Raw genomic sequence first — 24,430 nt, forward strand, 5'->3', positions numbered from 1 at the left:
GGGTAAGTCTCCAGGAAATGACTGTAAGTCAATATAGTGTCCTATGATGGCTCTGCATTTATTGGTGGTGTTACTACAGAGGTAAATTGTAACCCAGCACAAGTGTCAACACAAACCTCCAACACAGCAGAACAGTGTGTGAACAAGGGTTCATTTATTTACTCCCGATTTCACTTATAAATTAATGATTGCAAACTGTTTTCAAATGATTTGACATTTACTATATTTAAAAAAAACAATGAAACGTGTTAAAAATGTGTTATCTGAGCGGATGTAGGAACAGTGCAGTGTTGACTTTTCGTTGTTTGGAGAAGCAGGACTCTAGCCAGGCCTTCTGCACAGGGACAGCCTGAGTGTACTCACGCACCAGATCCTGGAGCTCCTGGTTCACACAAATCATAACAATACAATTTAAAATTAAAATACTGTTGTTGGCTTGTTTCTCTATGCTTTTCCTGATATGCTGCTGTGCTTAAAAGGTCTTGAAAGTCACGCTCTAATTTTCCTTCTACAAAAAAAAAATAAAAAATGGTATCCCACCCCTGAAAAATTAACATTACGGGAATTACTGGTGTAAGTCAGATGTCAGATTACTATCAGTGAACCTCAGCGAGATACTAACCTGTGAGTGGATGCTGTTCTCCACCTCTGCAACTATGTGGGTGACCTCCGGACTCATGATCTCCTCCTCATCTCCATCATAAGTGCACTGCAGCTAAGGAGCAGTGACATTTTGACATCACACTGTAATCATAACACATCTGAAAACCACTGTAGTGGTTTTTCTGCTTTTCAGACCCTTCTCTACATATAACCACACACATTCACACAAACACACAAGAGCTAACAACTGCTTTTCAAACAGTTTAACTCGCTGATTATTGGACGATTCATGTCAAGACAATACCTCACCTGGAAAGATGTCTTAAAAATTCAAAATACATGCTTTGACATAAACTGTATACCATGAATTCTCTCACCAACAAGTGATCATTTTAATTTAACAGCACAGTACTGTGATGAAGACGCCCAGTCTGAAAGGATATGTGATAAGGTAGCGGCCCAGCCTCTTCCTCTCTGATGCAGGCAGGTTGTAGAAAAACACACAGACCCCCCTCATGAAACTGGGGAGCTCTGCAGGGCCGGGGCTCTGGAGGGGAGCAGAGGGGCTGGGGGTTTCTGCATCCATCTCCTCAGTCAACCTGTCTGAGTTATGCAACTGCGGTTCGGGGGAGGATGTTGACATTAAGGTCGCAGGGGTGGATGTCTGAGGTGGAGCTGTGTTCTTTGCTGTTCTGCTGTGATAGTATCTGTCAGTCAAGTTAAGGGAAAATGACACCGACTTGTCAGATAGATTCTGAGAAATATCCATTCAGAGATTTCATCTTTTGAAAACTGTAAAAGGATACATAAATGTTGGGATGCCTCTGGATGCCAAGTGTTTCCTGATGAGCCTCTCGGTGCCGTACCAGTTGAAGCCTTTGGTGGCGTGACCGATGCGAGGAAGATGTACACTTGCTTTGTGGGGGGAAAAACACAAAGATAAGTCAGATAAACTGTCAGTGGGGGTTGGCCTGACTGTTAACTGCAACCTCCTGCATTTCCTATGTTTACGCTGCACTCAAGTTGAACTAAAGGAGGGCCCACTGTCACTAGTATTCAGAAAATATCACCAACATGAAACATTGCGAGGTGAACAAAGACAGACAGCAAGCAAGTCATTTTAGCTCCAGTTGTTCTAATCAGTTCATCTACTGTGCAGAATGACCAGAGGGAAATCAAATTCTTCTCATGTGTTCTCCAGTAATTGTGTCGTCTGTGCACACGCAGTGACGCCACCAACAGAACACACAGCATGTCCTGCAGATCTCGTCAGTCAAGTCTAACAATAATCTGACACATCATGCCTCTCCTTTCCTTCTGTCCTCACATGCTTAATTATCTGCATGTGTTATTGGCAAGTGAGGTGCTCTGAAAATGTCTTGATTTTACAAATTCACTGTTAACAGACTAGATGAAAAGATGGTCTACTTAGTTTTTGTAAAATGACTTGAATATTCAGTGCTTGACTGTACCCTTATTCCTTTTGGCTGAAGCGTAAATCTTTTTCAGACCTTCGTCCAGAGCAGTTAGAAGGATCCCAGACAAGTTGTTTGCTTTGTCTCTTTGCTGTGTCACTATCAGAGCCAACTGAGGTGACAGGAAGGAGATACAAACAAACAGGTTAAGGCATTATCTTATCACTGTCACAGTCTTATTGGTTGCTACTCTGCCACGACTTCACAAGTCTGTCACCGCATGTAAACCCAAACTTGCTGTTCACACCACTGATCATTACTAATGCAAATAAGCAGCACGTATCATGGAAAAAGCGTGCAGCAGGCAACAGGTTTCCTTTAAACAGAACCTACTTGATCCTGGCCATCTAATCTGGACTGTTTGTCATCGATGGGGAAGAGCAGCACATTTCCAAGGTCCAAATCTGAAATAAATAATATGTTGATACTTTATGGGCTTCATTCTCAACCACACTTTACAGACAAAGATGTTTAATGCCATGAGTCTTCATTGTCTTTGTAGTCATGGTTAATCTTACCTTTCATCTTGCCAGCCAACTCATACCTTTTTCGTGGTTCATCTGATCTCACCTCTAGAGCTGTAAAGAGGCCTCCCCTGCCCCACCGGCCTGCATCATCTACACACGAAAAAGGTCGTGTACTTTGATAAATACAACACATACTGTAGAAGAAGTGCTGAAGGCGTACTTCCTTTCTCTTTATCAGTGTATCACACTAAGTGACATGTTGCTATGGTAATAATAAGGTAATACAGTTTTCATACCAACACAGTGGACGATGATAGCATCTCCCTGAGCGGCATGAGGATGAGTAACATCCCCCAGAACATAGTGGATGGCCGTGCTGTCAGAGCCTGTGGAGCATACGCTGCTGTCATCCTCTTCTTGTTGTTCTTCTTCTTCACTGTCCACAGACAGGGAAGGCAGGGACAGTGATCTGTAGCCGCACGACTCCCACCATGCCATTCTGCATAAGAAAACACCAAATAAAAGAAAAACTGTTTGTGTCAAAAGTGTCTGAGCTAAGTGGGTGAAGTCACTGAGAGCTAAAAAAAACAAAAAAAACATGAATTGACAAATCTTTACTTTTTCTTGTATTTCTGCTCTTGTTGCTTCTTCTTCACGTCCTCCTCAATTTTGGCTCTCTTGGCTGCAGCCTCCTCCCTTCTCTGGCGCCTCAGCTCCAGCTCAGCCTCAGTAAGAGGTTTCCTCTTCCTCGTTGGAATCTCAAGGGCTACTGATAGTGAAACCTGGGAACACACAGAGACCGTCACACAACTAGTGACATAGTTAAATATGTATAATTGCCGTAATTCACGTTATTATTTCAGCAATAAATCTATGGCAACTTTCTTTATGAAATACTGTTTATCCATTTACTACTCATTCCTAACATTGCAAACTTGGGTTTTTTGATTTCTGTGATTTTGATTATATGATGATTTAAGGGCTACACCTTTTAGTAAAATGTCCATTTCTGAGGCACATGTATGTGCATGACACGATAAATAACATAACTAATTGTAACAAGTAAGTGAACCATAAACACTCACAAATAAACAAAATGATGTATCAATGTGTGTACCAAGGGAACAAAACTACAGGTATGAATGTGAACTATTTCAGTGGTTTTTACATTAACCATCATGCCCTAAATAAAGGCTGTTTACCAGACCAAGTGCCGGAACTAGTGTCTACTTTGGTGACAAAAACTGAAAGATAATCATCTATGCAAAGGTTCATCTTAGTCACTCCATTTGAGGCAAATGTTAGAAGTTCAACAAAGTTTGAATGCTGAGATCAATAAGACAAAGTCCTTTAAAGACGTGAATAAACAAACCAGTTTCCACAATGAATGACAGTGAAATTGAAATGATGCAACAATATTACGGGCATAGGTTTTAAATGATTTGATAACACTATGCTTTCTTCAGCATACCCAACCAGAACCTCCTATGTCAAGTATGGACACTTGACCCTGGCTTTTAACAAATAAATAATATTCCCATCCATTGGGAGTGAAGGAGGCAGAATCTTACTCCAGCTTTGTGTCGTAGAGCTCGTCCCTCTCCTGCAGCTCTCTGGAACTCGGCCAGCTGCTCCTTTAACAAACAGTCAAAGCTCTTCTGGTCTTCAGAGCTGGGGTCCTTACTGTAGTCTTTCCCCTCAAAGTAATACATGTGGTCTGAAGGATGAGACAGCATGATGGTGAGTGTAATTATTCATCACCAACTTCTACTGATACTACTAGGAAAAGTAAATATGAACCCAATAGATGAAATAGGTGGTGTATTTTCAGGTGTGGTTATGTTTGCAGAGTGAGAACCAAAAGTAGAAGTCAGATGTTTACATGCCAGATACACCTGGAGAGCTGAATACACTGTGCACACGAAGCCTCTGATTTGAGATTTTAAAGTGGACACTAATTAAACATACTCTGCCCGTCAGATTCAGAGCCGTTCCCTTCCTCCTCTTCCTCTTCCCTGAGAGAGGTGAAGTCTTCATCATCCAGCCACAGACCATCACGTGATGGACCGAGGATCTTCTCCAGTTTCACATCCTGCACAGAGCTCTCTTCTGATGACAAAAGTTTATCTATCCCAAACTTCAAGATCTCACTTAGCTGTAGGGGACAGAAAACACGAGTAGTGACTAATAACGGAGAAAACAAAGACTGCTGGAGGGGTTTTGTAAAAGATGTGGACAAGACACAGGAACTGGGGACAGCAGGACTCAAAGAATATAGATAATGATTTTGAGCTTGTGTGTGAGATTTCAAAGGTCCCAAACCTGCAGTCCTGCAGCAGCTGACTGAGCTTGGTCCAGCAAAGAGAAGCGCCCTTCTTCAATAACAGTGTTGGTGAGGTGCAACTTGGACACAGCCCGAGAGTACATTATTTCCTCCACAGTGTCTCTTGCCAGTAGACGGATCACTTTCACAGGCCTGTATTAAGTCACAGTCAAAGATGAAAGGGGTTCAGACAGATTTGAAAAATAATGGTCAATATCACAGCAGCACAGGCTGAGATATCCAGAGTTTTAGTCACTAGAATAGAGTATTGGTCAAGCTTCAATACCTACAATTCCCATAATGCAGTTCAAAAGCATCTTTCATTAGACCTTCCCTGCTTTTATTGAATGCCTTTATATTTAACATTCTATGCCCAGTTTATAACACAGGCTACATTAGCCATCACTAACATAACACACCCACATCGCTGACTGAACTGTCAGCGGTCGAGTTGCATTGTGGGTAACGTAAGCGCCAGGTTTTGACGAGGAAGAAGAACGTGTGGGATAAAAACGACAATATCTCTGGTTCTGCTGCATCACCCTTTTCTAACTATAGATAACCCTAATGGCATCATCAAGGTATTCTCCAGGAGTAAACTGACCTTTATGAGTAAAGTCGTGGCATGCCCCTTTAACAAATAGTACTTAGATTCAACTTTATTGTCATTACACATGTACAAGTACAAGGCAACGAAACGCAGTTTAGGTCTAACCAGAAGTGCAATAAGCAAGTGCAGGATATAAAGTGTGTGCAAAAATGCAGGATAGAGCAGTATAGCACAGCTAATCAAGGCGGAATACTGCAATGTAGCCTACTTGGAATTATTTTTCCTACACCTCACCTGTTCTGACCAATCCGATGGCAGCGTGCAGCAGCCTGCAGGTCATTTTGAGGGTTGAAATCACTGTCCATAAAAATGACCGTGTCAGCAGCTGTAAGGTTCAAGCCCACTCCCCCTGCAAAGACAGCTTGTTAGGAAGCCAAAGCACAATGTCTGAAAACAGTGCGCACTTCATTTGCACACTTATTTACATGCTTATTTACTCATATAGCTTCAAGAATTATACACAAAAAGTGACAAGCTGTGACAGGAAATTTGGTTTTTCTCCTCTAACTTTTACACTGAGCATAAAAAGATGGTAAGAGAAGTCGCTGGCCTTATTTACACAAGTGTGTCATCCTGCCGCAGCTCTTATCTGTGTGATCAGTCCCCTTTCCTCTCTCAGCTACTTCTATGAACCCGGCAGTAGATTTAGATATGCAGGAAAGCTTGCAAGTGCAGCTCAGTCACTGCTGACTTATACAAAATCACTGTTATCTAAAAAACTTGCAATTAATCATTTACAGCGTCTATAACAATTAACTTTATCAATGCAGGAATTGGAAAATATGTAAAACTGCCTGTTCAGTGTTTATGTGCAATTTATATAAGCAATTTAAAAGTGGCTGCAAAATTTAATGGCTCAAGGTGTTGGTGATATATAGACAACTGACCACAAATTAAGTTAAAATCAGAAGAAAATAAAACATTTTGTTCTGAAGAATAACTCATATTACAAATAATAGTACAAATAATAAATAAAAAGCAAATACTGTTCCCAATATTTTGCATCCCTGATACATTAAATAGCACAATTGCAATTGCACAATGAACATTATTGATACCTGATAATGTTCAGTTTAATCCGACACATAACGAGGACACAATTTTCCTGCCTGTTCATGGTTTAGGGTTTCAGTCACCTGCTTTAGTGCTGAGTAAAAAGACAAATATTTCTTTGTTGCTGAAGTTCTTCACTGCTAGATTTCGTTCTTCCCCTCGGACGGACCCATCCAGACGTTCATAGCTATAACCTGAATAGAAAAACTCAATTTAGCACTTATTTGTGGAGAAAAATAAAAAATACACTGTTCAATTTTTGCCATTTGCAAGAAAATTAAATAAAGTGTAGATGGTTGCCTCTGTGAGCTTGGAAACATAATTAAAAGTGCAGTAGCATTTCCTCATGATTTTTCAAAAGAATAAAGAAGAAAGTATAATAGGTTGTGGACAGGATGAGAACTGGACTGTCAAGATATAAGACATGTTAAATGTTGTTCTTAAAGTCACTGAAACATCAGCTGGTTAAAGTCAGTGTGAGTAAGGGTCTCAATTTTTACAAGGCCTAGGCATCCCCCTGTTCACCTCTGTACTCCATGTAATCCTGAAGTATGTCCAGCATCCTCGTCATCTGAGAGAACAGCAGGATCCGATGGCCCCTACACCCACAAACATAAAAAGAAATAAAGTAAGACACTGTTTATGGAGGAATAAGTTACTTAAAATATGACAGCAAGTACAATTAACTGCTCCAGGTGATCAGTGCAGTGTGTCAGCATCTAGTGCATGTGGTGTCAGAGTTCACTAATTCTTGAGACATGGGACAAAACACGTCCAGCAATGGTAACTGCTATTACGTTTAAAAATGAAAATATTTTCAATTCTAGATGTTATGATGCATTAATAATAGAATGTATTTAACACAATTATCACCTTAAATTTAATTTAATTTAATAATTATTAGAAAAAAATGGCTAATGTGTCACCACCGTATATTAAATATAGAAATACTCTTTAGTTTTTTCTAATAATGTATAAATACTAAATATGCAACATGACAGCTTTACAGTATATTGCTTTTTTGGATTGATAGTAATCAACTCTAGCAGAGTTAGGGTGCAGACACATTGTTCTGAGATAAGATAAAACACATATCTACATACTACAGTTTGCTTGTATTCTGATCGTATGTTTTCTGATCATTTTAGAATCATTTGTCAGGATGTCTGATGGTGATGACACAAAAATAAGGGATGGTAAGGTAAAAAGCACATTAATAAAGAGAAAAGTTGAGAGGTTGTATCAAAGCGTAGCTTAGTAGCTTAGTACATGTTAGATACATGAATGTAGTTTTTGTCTTCTAATTTGTCTGAGCATAAGGTTTTATTTTTTCAATATTGCACCCTGTTTTGTCGCACTTCTCAAGAATCAGTAAGTTACCAAACCACTACAATGACATAGCTGCCAAGACTGGGCCTAAGCTGCCACCAGGTGGAGCCCAATGGCAAGCAGATCACTAACCCTTTGTGAAGGTAAGTCAGCATGCTGTCCAAAAGGCAAAGTTTCCCACTGGCTTCAACGAGATGCTCCCCCATCTCAAAAGGCTCTGGTTCCACCCCTACCCAAGAAACAGGGGAAAACGTTGAAATATTTATTTGATTCCATTTGCTTCTATATCCCTTTTTGCAATGCTAATGACAAGTCTTGTTCAGCATTCATTTATCACTGAGCACATCTCACCATCAAACAGGTATGGGTGGTCAACACACTTTCTCAGGTTCATCAAGATGTTCAACAGCTGGTTCTTGTTGCCCTGCTCATTTCCAAAAGCCTCTGAAAACAGAGATCCACGAGCGGTGAGTCTATGATGATTTATGGTCCAAAAAACAGCATTCAGGTAAGGCTTATACTGTACTGTATATCGGCCATTATAAACTTTATATATGTTTTAATTACTATAAGTCTCACCCAGATCCTTCATCAGAATGGCTTTGTAGTATTTTTTCTGCAGAGCCGACATGCCGTGGTACACCACCAGCTCTGTCTTCTTCGGCAGATCCACAGCCACTTCTGACTTTACTCTACGAAGCAGGAAGGGCTCCAGGACACTCTGCAGCTCAGCGGCTGGAAACAGAAGTACAGTACATCAAGTACATCCCAACTTATGTAACTAATATTTTCTAATATTAACATCTTATCTTTCCAAAACATTGCCCTTAATGGGAATGCATGTTTGGATAAACATCACAGGAATCCTAAATTACTGCTGAATCTAACCCATACTTTCACAATAATCATGCTACATGATTCTAGTAACACAGACAGTAACAAAAATAATGTCTGTCACACCAAGAGCAGGTTGGCTTTGTACATCAGAGTAAGAGTTGACAAAGTCGTCCGTCTCATCAGCTGTAAAGATGCTGGGCTGAATGAAGCTCAGTAGGGAGTAGAGCTCCTGCAGGTTGTTCTGGATGGGGGTCCCTGTCAGCAGGACTCTGAAACCAACTAAGAACTGCACAAGACACGCACAGGGGAAAGTTAAGAAACAATGCTAATAGTGGGAAAGACGAAGAAACAAATACTTGACAGCCCGAACCCGGTGCTGCATAGTACCTGTGTCAAGGTTTTGTGCAGTAGTGAATTCTGATTCTTCAGTCTGTGAGCTTCATCTACCACAAGCACCTTCCACTTCCAACTGAGGAGCACAGTGAAGAAGTATTGATTACATGGAGACAGGGAATTAATTTATAACTGATCATTATAGCTTTATAATATTATTCCTCATGATGAGATCCATTTCCTCTCAGAATCTCAGTGACCAAATGTCAATTCAGAACACACTCACCGTCTCAAGAACGAAGCATCTTTGAGACACAGCTGTAAATCAAAGAATTAAAAAAACAAAACAAAAAAAAAAACATGTCAGTTTCAACATAGATGAAACTTTAGGTCATTTTGTTTTCACAAAATAGCCTCAGACCTCATATGTAGTGAGCAGAACATGAAAGTCCTGTGCGTCTGTTTCCCTCTGAAGTTCAGCCCGTCTCTCTTTGTCTCCCTTGTAACACAGCACAGTCAGACAGGGGGCGAAGCTGTAACCAAGTAAAACACAAGTTTAGAATGTTAGATTTGTAGTTCACAGTCTGCGATGGACAGGGTTATGAGTAAATTACCAATTTAAAAATAGAAAATGGATGTAGATTCATATATGAATGTGACTGTACCATTCCAACTCCTTCCTCCAGTTCTCCATGACAGAGAGCGGGCTCAGCACCAAGAACGGACCTTTCCTCCCGAGAGCTCCTGACATGTACACCAGCAGAGAGATCGTCTGAAGGGACAAATTATGATTATGAATTCTTGACATACAATAGCACACAATATGCAGTCCTGACACCATTTTACACAGCAGTTAACAGTTCCTGTGTCATTTATGAGGAATGCATTGAAAAGTCCAGCTTGCTACGACTACTGTGACGAGTCTCAGTTAAGGAAACAAGTTACAGGTGCATGATATATCAGTCAGTTTATCTGCATTGGGCAATATTTGCTTAAGATTATGTTACCGGTGTACAGTACAAACCAATATCAAAATGATGGCCAAATCTTCTTGTTAAATCTGCCAATTCTGAGTGGGAATTTCCAACTCCATCAAGTGTGCCAGTAAGCCATACCAGTGAGCCAGGATACACAATGCATTAAACACAGCCACTATTGTTGTAATTCCTCCCGCCTGTGCATTTTCCTATTATAAGATGCCAAAAAGTCTACAGACATTTCTATAAACATGAACCAGATTTTCCCCTTGCTTTCAGTGGTGGTAACACTGTGACAGTCAGCATTCTGACAGGGAAGCTATCAAGGAGCCACCTGCTGTAGCAAAAAAATGCAAGAATAATTTTCTTTTTTAATTGTTTAAAGGATTCACTTTTTTGTACGCCTTACCTTTTGGCAGATACATTTAAACAGCATAGAGCTGCAACTATTATTTTAATTATTATAGTGGAAAATGTACATCATAATTTTTTTAAAGCCAAAGGTGATGTCATGACATTGCTTGTTTTGTCCAACCTACCCTCCAAAACCTAAAGATACTGCATTTACCATCACATAAAACAATAAAAGCAGCAAATCATCGTAACAGAAAGGTGGAACTAGGGATTTGGCTTGAAAAAATATTTAAATGATATATTGGTTATCAATATACCTGGAGATTACTGAAACGGTCGGTTATTCGTGTATGTTAAAAAAAACATTGTCATGCATCACTAATAAGTTATAAGGAAGAGTGATGGATCCCACACCTGACAGGTTTTTCCCAGACCCATCTCATCTCCTAAGATGCATCCCTGCTGGTTCTTCAGGCACTGAGTTAACCACTGTACGCCATCCAGCTGGTAAGGTCTCAGCTGTATCCCTGTGAAGAGACAACGTTACAGCTTATCACTGCTGGGACTCGTTTTTACCGAGAAGGTAAGATGAATCTTCTAATGGAAATAATAGTAGGAGAGGAGAAGTAGGAGAACCGTCGAAGTTATTAGTCTGAGAGAACAAAACAATGACGACTGTTAAGCTAGGTTACACACTGTCTAAATACATGGTAGCTAAGTCAGTTCACGTTATCTTACTAAATGAATGAAGACAACTCAACGTTAGTTAATAACTTCCGTTACTCGACTAACGTTAACAAGCCTCCATACCTCTTAAACCCCACTTCTTCAAGTCGCTCTGCGCCATAGCCGTCTTCTTTTTCTCTCCTACGCTATTTTTTATTTTCAACGAAATGTCTGTCATGTTTCCAGACCGACACGGCTAAAACATACACACTACTCGCTTTGTCACAGACATGTACAGACAAGCGAGTCCTCGGTGTTTGTTGTGTGTCCAACTACACTTCCTGACTGGGTCACGTGGGGCTGGGGAAAAGGCGCGCGGCTCCGTCAAACTGTGAGCCGTTTAAAAAAGTAGTCATTGACACTTAAAAATATGGCTAATATTTAGAGAAAATACATTTAAGCACAGACTTACCATACATTTGCAATATTTCAAAATAACATTTTAGGTAGGTATAGTAAGTAGACTTTAAAGTAGTTTATAATGGAAATACTGTGGAGGCTCGAAATTGTACATTAGGCTACTTGAGTAAATACTGTATACTTACTTTTCACTGCTGACTGTACGTGGTGGTGAATATGGAAAATATTTCAATATTTGAAAAAACGCGTGTATTTTTAAATGTTTTGCAAATTCAACCCCACACTGCATCACAAATACATTCATCTAATTATCTGAGGGCTAAAAAGATGACACTTAGGCCTACACAGATCTGCCTGTGTAATCTTTATTTATTAACTAGAACCAGATTATTATTATTAGATTTATATTTCTGCACAGGAATTCGTCTAGTTTGACATGATCAATTATTCGTGCGCACTGGAAGTTTTTTCTAAAAAATAGACCTGACTAATAATGTTAAAGTAAAATATAAACTTCAAATGTGTCAGTCTGACTGTGAACATTTTCCAGTGACTGTCATGTTGTGTTATTTTCAATACTAGGGAACTTAGAAATCAATGGAAATACATTAAAACACCATTCGTGCATTTAATATATGTAATATGGCAAAGAGAAACAAATAAGAGAAAAAAATGAAAGGAAAAAGGGTTTTCCTGCCTTTCTTCTTTCCACTAGTCTCCATCTTGAAAATGTTTCTGGATGCTCTGGTTCACTGTGTATCTGCCTCTGGTCTGGTGACTATGTTTGACTGCTGGAGCTCTGAGATGGCTAGTTCATCCTATTTGAGTTTCTGTATTTCCCATCTATTAAAACTCACCCACCTGTCCTTCTTCTTCTTCTGTTGTTTTATGGCGGTTGGCAAACAACTTTTGGTGCATTAGCGCCACCTTCTGAAATGGAGTGTGGATCAGAATGGATTTATGCCTACCCTATATTCTTCTTTTAAGCCCTGTCTTTTCCAAAAATCTAAATATTGCCCTGTACCCCACATGCCCTGAGTTCAATTGGAGTAACTCCTTTAGCTTGACTCTAATGCGATCCCTTGCCAGTTTGCTTTTTAGTCTCTGTCTGTTCTACAGTTTCCTTTACTCTACAGTACTCACACATACCAGTCTCATGTTTACCAATTATCTTCATTGTACTATTAAGACCAGTATGTCCAAACCTCATCCTTGATATAATGTCTTCTTCTTTTTGATCTACTGGTTTCTCTCATTTCTCCTACTTTTTTTTTTGATACTATAGTAATGTCTACCTTTAGTTTCCCTGTTCCAAATTTCCTGCCATTACACCCACCTGTCCAGTACCACACACACACATATGTAACACATGCATGCACTGATAGATATCACCATTATCGACATTAAATATACATTTTATATTAGTTATATCGGGTCGGGCGCCGTAGCGAAAGTGCCGTACTGATGTACTGAGACGATCTGGCGCCGGTTGCATGGTGGAGCCAGGTAGATATACTGTGGGAGTTGATTGGGTGATGAACGTCAGGTGTGCCGGTGATCCGCAGCAGGAGGGAAAACCAGAGCGCCCCGCCCAGGCCCGTACGTACACACACACACACACACACACACACACCGAGAGGAACACAGGGAGCGGAGAGCAACGCTAGAGTACACAAGGATAGGAGGAGAGATGTGGCTTACAATGACAGTGGAGGTCTTTAACACTGTCTTCAAGCCTTTTACTCTACACTGTGTCTGTGGTTGATAAACACAAGGTTTGGCTAAATAGAGAAGTAAACTGTTTAACTTCCTACCTCATATGAGAAGATTTTAAAAATTCAAAATTACTTTTAAACTTTGAAAATGAACTGTTGCCACAGTCTCTAACTCTGCTTGCTATTAGATGAAGTGATTCTTTATCTTAACTGTTTTAGCTATGCTTCTAAATATAACTTCTGATAAGCCAACCTTTGTGCAGTGTGTTACACTTGATTTAAGACCAAAATAACACAAAATATTAGTCATTCAAAGAATGAGTCAGCCAACTATATTTATGTTCCACAGAAATATTATCAGATTATAGATATACTTTAAAAGTGGAAGACTCTTGTAGAAATACAACTTTTCTTTGGGAGCTATATGGGGGGAAAAACACAGATTTAACCAGGATAAATAAATAAATATTCTTGCATGTTGGACACCTGTACATGTTTTCCATTGTTACAGCCCCACAAAGTAAACTGATTAGTCTTTTGGACTGTTCCTCCAGATCAAAAACCAAATCCTACATTAAATGATGCAGGAAACTGCATTTTTACATTATGAATTTTACACAACTCCATTTCAGTTCACATGTGTCAATTTCAGGCCATCTGAAGCTTTCAGAGTGTTCAGGCTGTGCTACACTCACATTTACTCCTCTCAGAAATGGAAATAATGAGGCTCTCCTGTGTTCATTTACAAAACCATTAACACGTTAATTTATTACAAATATTTACACATATTACAAACCAAGCCCACGCTCACTAAAATTGGTGTAAGTTATCAATAGGTACATATAAATCAATCAGCTCAGTGAATGAAGCATACACAAGAAAAAGAAACATCTTTTGAGATAAAACATGTGTCTTGTTCACATGTCGACAGAGGGCTGTGCAGCAGGAAGAGTCACAGACCCTGAAGCAGAACTACGAGGAGGCTGTTTCAGTAACTTCAGTAAGAGACCTGCCCCTTTCCTAAAAACAACAACACAAAAACCCCCCACTTCATTCAGCCGGAACCCTCCGCACCAACACTTCGCCCCCGCCTCACTTCACGCACATCGCCACCATCTTCATTATTGCCTCCCTGGAAAGTAATTCACATAGATCAGATATGCATATAGGGCGTGAATGACATTTTGATTCTGAACATGCCTGCAGCTGATTTGAATAAATGGTGTTTAAATGACAAACCTCACAAATGGGATGTATGACAGACTGTACCTGCAAACAAAGCACATTTTATGTCATAAATTAATAATTAATTAATAGTCATTTCAGACTGAAAACAAGCAGTTAAACATCCATGACGAGAAATTGTGAATTTGTGACTCACCAGGCAAAGGACAAGACTTGCAAGATGCAAAATAACAAAGCAAGTCCAAAGTTCTTCCACTGTAAGAAAAAAATATAATTGTTGGCTAAGAGAGATCGGACTTAATCAATACTGTATCATGTTCTTCGTTAGTTAGAAGTGATCATAACTCTTTTCCTACTAAGCTCACTCACCCAGAAGGCTGCGCAGAGAGTCAACACAAGGCAAGTCTAGAGAAATGAACGGGACAAATGTGACTAAGAACATTTTTTGAACATGCTGCTTGATGCTTGGCCATCGTCCTTTTCTTAAGTTTCTGAATTTCAGGTTGTGAACTCAGACGCAGTGTACCTAACCCCATTTAAAGAGGTTTTTCATTTCCATCGCCAATTTGTACAACAACTCATGTCAAGTTTTCTTTCCATGTGTGTGATTGTGCGTGAGTGGCCCACATTTCCTGGGTAAATAAAGAACAAGTACACACAGGGGCGTATCACAAAATTCTGGACCCTGTACATAGACATTCTCTATGGGCCCCTCCCCATATACACTCCCTGACAAAAGTCTTGTCGCCTATCCAAGTTGTAGGAACAACAAATAATAACTTGACTTCTAGTTGATCGTTTGGAATCAGAAGTGGCTTATATGAAAGGCAAAGGCCTCTAGATTATGCTTATTTTACCAAAATAAAATCTTATCATGCCTTGATTTTTAATTATTTTATTAGGAAAGAAAGGTCAGACTTTGCTTAGACAAAAGTCTTGTCATTTAAAAGAAATAATGTACAGTACAGAACATAAAGTCATGGTGCAGTGGAAAAATAATTAATATTGTGTATGACTCCCATGAGCTTGGAGGACTGCATCCATACGTCTCGGCAATGACTCAAATAACTTATTAATAAAGTCATTTGGAATGGCAAAGAAAGCATTCTTGCTGGACTCCCAGAGTTCATCAAGATTCTTTGGTTTCATCTTCAATGCCTCCTCCTTCATCTTACCCCAGACATGCTCAATAATGTTCATGTCTGGTGACTGGGCTGGCCAATCCTGGAGCACCTTGACCTTGTTTGCTTTCAGTAACTTTGATGTGGAGGCTGAAGTATGAGAAGGAGCACCATCCTGCTGAAGAATTTGCCCTCTCCTGTGGTTTGGAATGTAATGGGCAGCAAGAATGTCTTGATACCTCAGACTATTGATGTTGCCATCCACTCTGCAGATCTCTCGCACACCCCCATACTGAATGTAACCCCAAACCATGATTTTTCCTCTACCGAACTTGACTGTTTTCTGTGTGAATCTTGGGTCCATGCGGGTTCCGATAGGTCTTCTGCAGTATTTGCGATGATTGGGATGCAGTTCAATAGATGATTCATTGGAAAAATCAACCTTCTGCCACTTTTCCACAGTCCATCCTTCCTGCATGCTGTGGGCCTTGGCAAATGCAACACGATTTTTTAGTTGTCTTCTGTTTAATGCTGGTTTCTGAGCACTAATTCGGCCATTGAGACCACTGTGTGACAGAATTCGACAAACTGTTCTTGTAGATACGGGGGTATCTGGTGACCAGTTGTACTGTAGCTCTGCTGCAGTTGAAAAAGGGCTGGCCCTGGACTGTCGAACCAACAAACGGTCCTCTTGAGCAGTAGTCTTACGGGGTCTGCCTGACCTGGGCCTGTCATGAACTTCACCAGTTTCTTCAAATCTTTTTCTTATCCTCTCCACTTGACGTTTAGATACATTAAAGATGTCTGCCACCTCAGCAGGAGACTTGGTCTTCAGGCTCTTGATGATCAGCACTTTGGTCTGTGGTTGAATCTTTGGCATGCTGTCAGAGGTCAGGATGCATTTCAAATGAAGGTTAGGTGTGCTGGGGTTCTTCTTCTACACACCTGGGAATGTGTTAATTACAGTATTTGTCACAGGTGATGCTCTAATCTGTGATTGGTTGAATCCTTTAAAGATGTGACAAGACTTTTGTCTAAGCAAAGTCTGACCTCTCTGTCCTAATAAAATAATTAAAAATCAAGGCATGATAAGATTTTAATTTGGTAAAATAAGCATAATCTAGAGGCCTTTGCCTTTCATATAAGCCACTTCTGTTTTCAAACGATCAACTAGAAGTCAAGTTATTATTTGTTGTTCCTACAACTTGGATAGGCGACAAGACTTTTGTCAGGGAGTGTATATCCATCCTATTCATTATAGTATCTTTGTGGGCCCTCCTCACACGAGGGCCCTGTATACTCAGTCACCCCCCCACATTTTCCTTATTAATGCCCCTTGTAGAGGTCTGAGGGTAAATGAGGCTGCCAGCACTTAGGTTTGTGCACTCACGATCATTATTGTGGTGGCCAGCGCTCTTGTTTTGTCACACATCCTTTTCAACTGCTTCAATGGCCCCATCAGAAACATGGTGCTGTTGGGACAGGATCACAGAATGAAAACATATGTACAAATGGAAATACTTTTTAAAAGTCTATATTCAATATGTATATGCTGTCCAACTACTGGTCACTTGATGCAAATTCCTCCTTAAAATAAAACCATCACAATTTCATCATCAGACGCTTTAATCTGATTGCTGTGGACACTGACCTGCACAGAGCACATATGTTTCCGAAAGTGTAAAAAACAATGAAGAGAGTGAGCCCGATCCTGGGGAGGAAGAGCATACACACTCCCTGCAAGACAGGCAAAAAGACGGTTTGATTCGTGGCTGTTTGACCTTGCGGGTCTCACACAAACTTGAAGTTTTCATCTCTAAGCTGCAGTTGGCACTTTAAGGGCAGGACTGGTTAGTGCTGCCAAATGAATGAACCTCACATCTTCAACATTCCTCAGAGCAAGAAGAACCAGTAAAGCCACAAGAGCTCTGCCTGCGCTCTTCCTTGTCGTGTGGAGCACAAGACAACAAAAGGAGATTCTTATAGAAATGATTACAGATCCTTACCAAAACTGTGCACACGGCCCCCACCACGAAACAGGCGATGAATCCCTTCACGCGTGTGCCCCAGCCTAAAGTTGAGGCTTCATTGACAGTCTGCATTAACACATTTGATCAATGAACACGTCAGTTGAGATTACAGTTGAAGCAGCGTAGGCTAGAGTTGGTGTTTAGTTTTTACCTGTAAAACGGTTCTGTCATCTCTGCGCGCCTCTTCGCCGCTTAAAACCGATTTTAATTTGTCCATGGCTGAAGAAACCTTAAAAGTCGCCTGGATTTGGTGAAGAGGTCTGCTTGTTTCCTGGAGCGGGAGAGAAGATTCTGTGTGGATGGACAACAACGTCACGTGGCTGCCGTCAGGGAGCTTACCTGGCCAGGTGGATGACTGCAGGTTAGTCACACCTGAGCGGAGAAGCAGCACAGAGGGCTCACTCTGAGTTCGCTTTTTTTTTATTTCCAGCCACGTGAACCAATCTTACAGCACAACAGTAGACCAAAATTAGCCAAAGTAGCATATTGTAGCTATTATATAGGCCTATAACGCCGAACTGGTTAGTCGATTATCAATCAACAGGAAAATAATCAACAGCTATTTTGATTATGGATAAATCGTTTAAGCAGTTGTTCCTAATCTTTCCTTCTCAATTGTGAGAAATCGCTGTTTTTCTCTGTCTTATGTGATAATTAACTGAATATCTTTGCATTGTGGACGGTTGAGCAGATAAAACACATCTGATGGACATTTTTCACCTCACATGTTCATCAATGAATGAGAACATAATTGGCAGATTGATCGATAATGAAAATAATTGTTAGATGCAGCTCTAATTATATACAACTGTTCCTGGTTTGTAGCATACCAGCCTGTTTGTTATAATCAAAGGAAATGTGCAGGGACAGTAAGCTTCAGACTGAGTGACACAGACGATCTTTGTAGACGCCTGCCTTGTCCTGACAAGAATGAGTCTGCAGTTTATTGGCCATGTGAAACTATTTCTGCCTGATTCTGTGACGCATGAGTGAGCATTTGGTGGTAAAGTGATATACTGTGATTTCACTAACATAGTGAGAAATAGGAAATAACATGTTATGGTGACATTCTGTGTTAGGTACCACAGACAAACATCCTGTCCCTAGATATTTTGTTTAGACATTAAACCATGCTGAATAAATACTACAAAAAAGAAGACATGCATAAACAATGATGGCAACCATAATATTATCTGTAATGTCAAATAGCAAACAATTTTAATACAATTCTTATTTTTTGGCATTTGTGTGACTCAGCTTCCTAACATTATGAAACAAAAAAAAAAAAAGCCACGTAAAATATTTTTAAGACATGCTTTCAAGTAATATATGATGTACTGGCAATTGTTTTCACCACAAGATGGCACTGCTGAACACCAAAATGTCTGACAAGAAAAGTTTGTCTGGTCAAATGAAAATCATGCAATCCATAAAAAAGCTCAAATCTTCGTGTTCACTTATAGTACATGTGCAATTTCATAATGAAAACAAATGATATGACAGAGTATGTGAAAAGTATTAGGCCACAGTAAAATAAATAGCAACGCACAATGAGAGTAAGGCTAAAAGGGGTTACAGCTGATTAAATAAGGCAGAGGTAGAGATATATTTCTAAAGTAAAGCATCCAGAAACTTGTCCTTATCCCTTTTCTGTCTGCATGCTTTGCTTCTAGTTGTACTGCTGCTGGAACTGCAAACATCATATCCCTGATTTAATTGTGATATATACATGAGTCACAATGTAGGTGTACAACAGTCCTCTTCATAAAATCTCATCGTCTGACTCCGGATCCCTCTCTCTGGGCTTCAGGAGTCCCATTTCCATTGGAGGAGTCCTCTTCAATCTGGAGCGAACCACACTGCAGAGAAAGCACAACAAACACCAGAGTCACACATAACATAAACTGTAGTGAGACGAGTGCCATTAGAGGTACTCAAGTTGTTATTCCCGGTGTGGATAAGACTTCCAGGACAAAAAGCAGCAGCTTATGGGACGTCTGGTGTGGAGCAGGTTCTCACCAGCTGACGGTGCAATAGAGCACGCCCACGACGACCATGGCGAAGGCGAGGTGCCAGGAGTAGCACATGGTGACGAACATCATGTTGTTATGATCCTTTAGGTCCCACTCAGGGCCATGGGGAGGGTACAGCACAAAACCAATCTGTGGCCAAAGAGAAGCCAGGGTCAGGAGTTATTACGCACTGTCATACACACTTCTGCTCATACATGCACACATTCGGATTTACCTGCCAGAACCAGCTTCCCTGCAGGAGAGCGAGGGTGCAGCGCAGCAGCTCCAGAATGATGTTACCTCGGTGGAAGACCTCCAGTAAGGCAACAAGAGCATCGCCAAAGACTGCATAGAGAAGGAGCTGATGTACATGGACGTCCAGCATACTCCTGCCGTGGAGGTGGTAGAGGAAAAGAAATCCTGCAAAAAAAAAATAACAGAGACAGTCATCAATGGAAAACTAGATGAGAAAGGCAGAGAAAAATATGTTTCCACCCATGACTCTCTTTTTAGTTACATGCTGCCTGTCATGGTCTTGGGCTTTAGTTTAGTTATTTCCTGTTTTTATTTTGATTTTGAGCCCTTCCTCATGTGTCTTGGGTTACTTTACTTCCTGCCTTTGTGTTTTCCATCAGTTTTGATTGTCTGCCCCTCCCTGATTAGTTTCACCTGTGTCTAGTAATCCTTCCCTCACTAGTGTGTTTAGTCCATGTGTCCCTTTTTCAGTTGTCAGGTCTTTGTGTCTGTTCTTCAGTCCTGCGTTTGCTCTGTATTCCTGCCTGTGTTTCTCATGCCATTACGGTTTGTCTTTAGTTTTTGTATCTCTCCTTTGTTGTTTGGAATCTGCCTCAGCCTGCTCCTTCTGTTTTTGTTGCCTACCTGTTTTGTTAAACTCAGCTTTTCCTCATTAAAGCTTGCTTTTATTTCTTAAACCTGCCTGCCTGGAGTTCTGCATTTGGGTCCTAACAGCTGACATTTGTCAAACTGTCTAATGGCATCTCGATTGCATTTTTGTTTTTCATTCAGTTCTAATCATGCATTCATGTGTACTTCTTTGGGTGACTAGTCTCCTTTTGATCTACTAAAAAATATTTTAATGTAGTATATAGCCTACTGTATGTAAGAGTAATGTATAAATGGTAGCTAAATATATTGATTATACAATTTCAAATAGTTAGCTAACTAAAAGTAATGGATAAACAGTTGTAATAGTTAGCCAAATGTAATGGATAAACAGCTGGAATAATTAACTAAAAGTAATGGTTAAATGGTATGACATTGTATAAGAATGATAACTGTATGACAAAATATTAATAGTGTTAAATAAATTGTTTGATAAATTCAAATGAGCACATTTGGAACCTGACAGGTGGTGTTGATGAAGGGGTACTTTAATCTGTTCATCTGATGGGGCTTTTGGGGTATGATGTCTTTAAAAAAATTTAAAAAAAGTTTGCCAACCACTGCTCTAAATAAATAATGTCAAAATGAAGGCTGGAAAATACAAATGTCCTTTTTCTTACCTTCATTAAAGAAAGCAATAGCCAGCATTAACCTATCCAGTGCCAGTGGAGCAGCCTCTGTGATGTGGATGATCAGAGACACAGTCCCAGCCAGGCCAAAGAACAGATACATGGTGGCATGCTGCCAGTTCATCAGATGTTCCCAGTGTTTCTCTGCAAAGTCATACAACTGGAGTCTCGGTCCATCTGCTACAAACTGCTCTGCCAGCATCCCTGGGGAGCACAGTGGAGGAAACACTCAGATCTTCTTAATTAAAGAGTGAATACTATAAATACCTATTTGTGTCATACTTTACTCATACAGTATGCACTGTCATTAAAGTTTATTACTCCTGATTAGCCAAATAAAAAAAAAAAAAGTATGGATGCATTAAGAAGCTCATTTAAAATCAGTTTTTTTCAAGTTCATATCACTCACAGTTTGTCTTTTCCTAATGTTTTGTAAGTGAATAGAAAGACCTACTTACCAACAAAAGAGAAGAAGAGTATGACAGAGCTTTCGATGATCTCCAGGCGGCGCTGTGAGGCTCTGCTGGCCAGCCGAGTGGAGCCTATGTTCTTGTTCCTGCGGGTGGCGTGCCAGAGTGAGTGCTTTCCTGTCCACCAGATCCCAGCTACCAGAAAGAAGCTTCCAGGGAGCGCATGGCCCTTGAAGCTTCCCATGACTCACGACACCTGAATCGTAGGAGGAAACAAATCTATTAGCAATTGTTGTGGATAATTGTTGTCATTTCATCTTGCACTACAACAGAAAATAGATTTCTACTCAGCACGAATCAGGGTTTTATTCTCAATATTGTCTCTTATGTTGCATCAGCAAATAAATTATCTTGGTTTCTCTTAGGTAGTAAATGTATCAAAACAAGATAATTTCACCTCTTGTACAATTTGGTATATATTTTATGCAAAGTTTTCTTCCACTAGCATGGGGATATACAGTATTTTTAGCACGGCTGGCAAACGTGAAGGAATATGAAATGGGACGGGAAAAGTGGAGGCGTGCCTGCAATTTAGTTCAACAGCATAATCAGACATAATTAGTGTGTGTGCCACCCTTCAGCTGACCTCGGTAGAAGTGTATCTAGACAGGGAAAGGAACCTGTTAGAGCGTCACAAGGCTTGCACCTTTACCTTTAAACATGTGGACCTGTCTGCTTCACTGCATATACAAAAGATGAAAAAGAGTTTTTCTGTTTGGGTTACACAAATGCTCACTCCATAAAGTGACAACGATTGCATGTTGTCCTTGGTAAAGTTCATTTCCTTGATAATTAAACCAGCGCCTCTGAGAGCAAAGCAGGAGTGACATCAATAGTGAGCAGAGAATAAGAATAAGGTGCATGGCTGTACTCTCTTTTGTGATGCAGATGACAGACAATATTCTGCCCGGCAACAAAGGGAACCTTTTGAAGGAGGACACTCATCACAAACTGATTGTTTGTGATGTTAAATGCACAGATGCGCATCTGTGTCAGACGGCCCTTTGGCTGAGCAACCTCTCCTGGCTGAGGAAAACACTTCAGTCGCCATGGTAATCACTCCCTCATGTCACTCGAGTGCTGGTGGAAGACTCTTCAGTGTTTGGCTGATTTACTCACAATATCAACAATCTGGGCAGTCTTATTTCCAGATTCAATGGTTCCCACACTTTTTATAAAGTCAAGGATTTCAGTAAATAAATACACATTTTATTAGACTCAGAGGTGGAAAGTCACTATGTACATTTACTCAAGTAATGTACTTGAGGTATTTGTGCTTTACTTGAGTATGCTGCTTTATACTTCAACTCCACTACATTTCAGAAGGAAATAATGTACTTTTCCCTCCATTACATTTATTTTAACAGCTACAGCTAGTTACAGTTCAGATTCAGATTTTATGTATAAAACATATGATCAGTTTATAAATAATAAATATGATGCATTGCAAATGTCTGCATTTATACTTTGGTTCTCTTTGGTCTCCCCCCCCACACACACACACATACACATGGCAGCAAGTTATCATGCAAGGTGCTGGTCTAATGACACTTGGACATGTGAACGGGAGGAGCTGGGGATCGAACCACTGGACTGCAGCCAGACACTCACAGGAGGACATCAGTTATAGAATAAACTAGCAAACACTAGGCCCTATATAATAAAACAGTTACCATTAGCCCCACATTGACCAATTATAACATTAAAGTACTGCTTACATGTTAAGGCATCAATAATAATGCTCCTGATATTTTTAGTACATTTAGTTTTGATACTTTAAGTACATTTGTTGCTAATACTTTTACTTAAGTACACTTTTGAATGCAGGACTTTTGCTTGTAATTGAGTATTTTTATAGTGTGGGACTTTTACTTAAGTAAACCTACTTCCTCCGCCACTGATTATACATAGTCTTTAACGGTTTTACCTGTTTGTTTGATTTAATATTGAATTATGAAACCGCCTATGCATTGAGACTGAAACCCATAGCATATGTATCGCATTTTTACAGTCCTGCATACAGTGTCCACCTTGAGGTAAACTGTACTTAGTGGAATAAAGTGGAATAAAGTCAAGTAGGCCTGTTTTTCAATTTGTAGGTGACACCATGGAGATCGTTCATGGAGGTGCAGATTCTAGTTAAAAAAGGGGACAGAAATGTTGAGGCTGTCGACATAAAAGACCATAACTATTTCTGACAGTAATGGAGCTTTTAAAATAACCTTAAAACTAACCATTTTAAGGACGTTCTTGACCTGCCACAAAAGGCCCCATTTGTCTTTCACTCTGGCAGAGCAGACAGAGGCTGTAAAGCTCATGAACAGAGATTGTATAGTCTACTAAACAGACACAAACACAAGAGTAGCTCATTAAATGTCTTACCATTAGAGAATTGAGCAAACAAGGTTTCCATCTGAGATTATTGGGTGTATAAATCAACAGAAAGTTGAAGTTTTGTGGTTTAATGTCTAAATGTGAACTGTATTCTTGATGTATAGCCTACTGTAAAATAAACTTTTAAGATCTTTTTTTATGAAGTACAAAGGCAGTAAGTTTCTTTGAAAGTAGGCTACAATGAGTGTATGTTATAGGCGGCTGTATAAATGCATATAGCTGCTGAACAGGATATACAGTAGCCTAGAAGTCCTTTACAGTAGAAAGAAAAAAAACTTACCCAATTATGTTTGTTTCTGGAGATGAAAAGTTGCTAAGTATATTCAGCCAGAAAGCATCCTCATTTTCTCATCACACAAATCATTTTTCCAGTGGCAAAGAAGAGAAATATGCTCCTCTGTTCCTCAGCAAGACACGAAGTAAACATCAGCTATCTCTTCCGAGTCCCAGCAGACTCCAGACCAACACTCGTCTCAAAACCCGTTTTTAACAAAATTTTCCGACTCTTAACAGATTAGGCTTTT

General features: G+C 40.0%; 3 protein-coding genes across 5 annotated transcripts; all 3 read right to left on the reverse strand.

Moving 5' to 3' along the window:
- Positions 1 to 132: 132 nt before the first annotated feature.
- Positions 133 to 12,351, reverse strand: chd1l (chromodomain helicase DNA binding protein 1-like). Of its 3 annotated transcripts, none has more exons than XM_044198725.1 (25): positions 12,309 to 12,351; positions 10,776 to 10,888; positions 9,696 to 9,802; positions 9,452 to 9,563; positions 9,317 to 9,348; positions 9,085 to 9,166; positions 8,821 to 8,983; positions 8,440 to 8,595; positions 8,212 to 8,304; positions 7,993 to 8,089; positions 7,057 to 7,130; positions 6,615 to 6,725; positions 5,713 to 5,827; positions 4,868 to 5,021; positions 4,514 to 4,700; positions 4,117 to 4,262; positions 3,164 to 3,327; positions 2,842 to 3,044; positions 2,597 to 2,695; positions 2,412 to 2,482; positions 2,076 to 2,190; positions 1,410 to 1,518; positions 1,047 to 1,310; positions 623 to 704; positions 133 to 382 (listed from the first exon to the last, which is right to left on the reverse strand). In XM_044198725.1, the coding sequence occupies exons 2-25, from the start codon at positions 10,797 to 10,799 to the stop codon at positions 260 to 262; spliced, it is 2,883 nt and encodes a 960-aa protein (XP_044054660.1). In that variant the 5' UTR covers positions 10,800 to 10,888; positions 12,309 to 12,351; the 3' UTR covers positions 133 to 259. The 3 variants fall into 3 exon arrangements, with proteins under 3 accessions (XP_044054660.1, XP_044054658.1, XP_044054657.1); XM_044198723.1 differs by lacking the exon at positions 12,309 to 12,351 and adding an exon at positions 12,145 to 12,276; XM_044198722.1 differs by lacking the exon at positions 12,309 to 12,351 and adding an exon at positions 11,172 to 11,382.
- A 1,548-nt stretch (positions 12,352 to 13,899) lies between these two features.
- On the reverse strand, positions 13,900 to 17,856 carry sft2d2a (SFT2 domain containing 2a). Its single transcript, XM_044198728.1, has 9 exons — positions 17,838 to 17,856; positions 17,650 to 17,769; positions 17,475 to 17,564; positions 17,120 to 17,205; positions 16,859 to 16,940; positions 14,717 to 14,752; positions 14,544 to 14,602; positions 14,402 to 14,431; positions 13,900 to 14,294 (listed from the first exon to the last, which is right to left on the reverse strand). The coding sequence occupies exons 2-9, from the start codon at positions 17,713 to 17,715 to the stop codon at positions 14,255 to 14,257; spliced, it is 489 nt and encodes a 162-aa protein (XP_044054663.1). The 5' UTR covers positions 17,716 to 17,769; positions 17,838 to 17,856; the 3' UTR covers positions 13,900 to 14,254.
- Positions 17,857 to 18,673: 817 nt separating this feature from the next.
- tmem45a (transmembrane protein 45a) lies at positions 18,674 to 24,414 on the reverse strand. Its single transcript, XM_044198727.1, has 6 exons — positions 24,187 to 24,414; positions 21,501 to 21,708; positions 21,034 to 21,246; positions 19,746 to 19,930; positions 19,518 to 19,660; positions 18,674 to 19,357 (listed from the first exon to the last, which is right to left on the reverse strand). The coding sequence occupies exons 2-6, from the start codon at positions 21,694 to 21,696 to the stop codon at positions 19,261 to 19,263; spliced, it is 834 nt and encodes a 277-aa protein (XP_044054662.1). The 5' UTR covers positions 21,697 to 21,708; positions 24,187 to 24,414; the 3' UTR covers positions 18,674 to 19,260.
- Positions 24,415 to 24,430: the final 16 nt, after the last annotated feature.

Source organism: Siniperca chuatsi, linkage group LG6 (genome assembly GCF_020085105.1).
Source record: "Siniperca chuatsi isolate FFG_IHB_CAS linkage group LG6, ASM2008510v1, whole genome shotgun sequence".
Taxonomy (NCBI): domain Eukaryota; kingdom Metazoa; phylum Chordata; class Actinopteri; order Centrarchiformes; family Sinipercidae; genus Siniperca; species Siniperca chuatsi.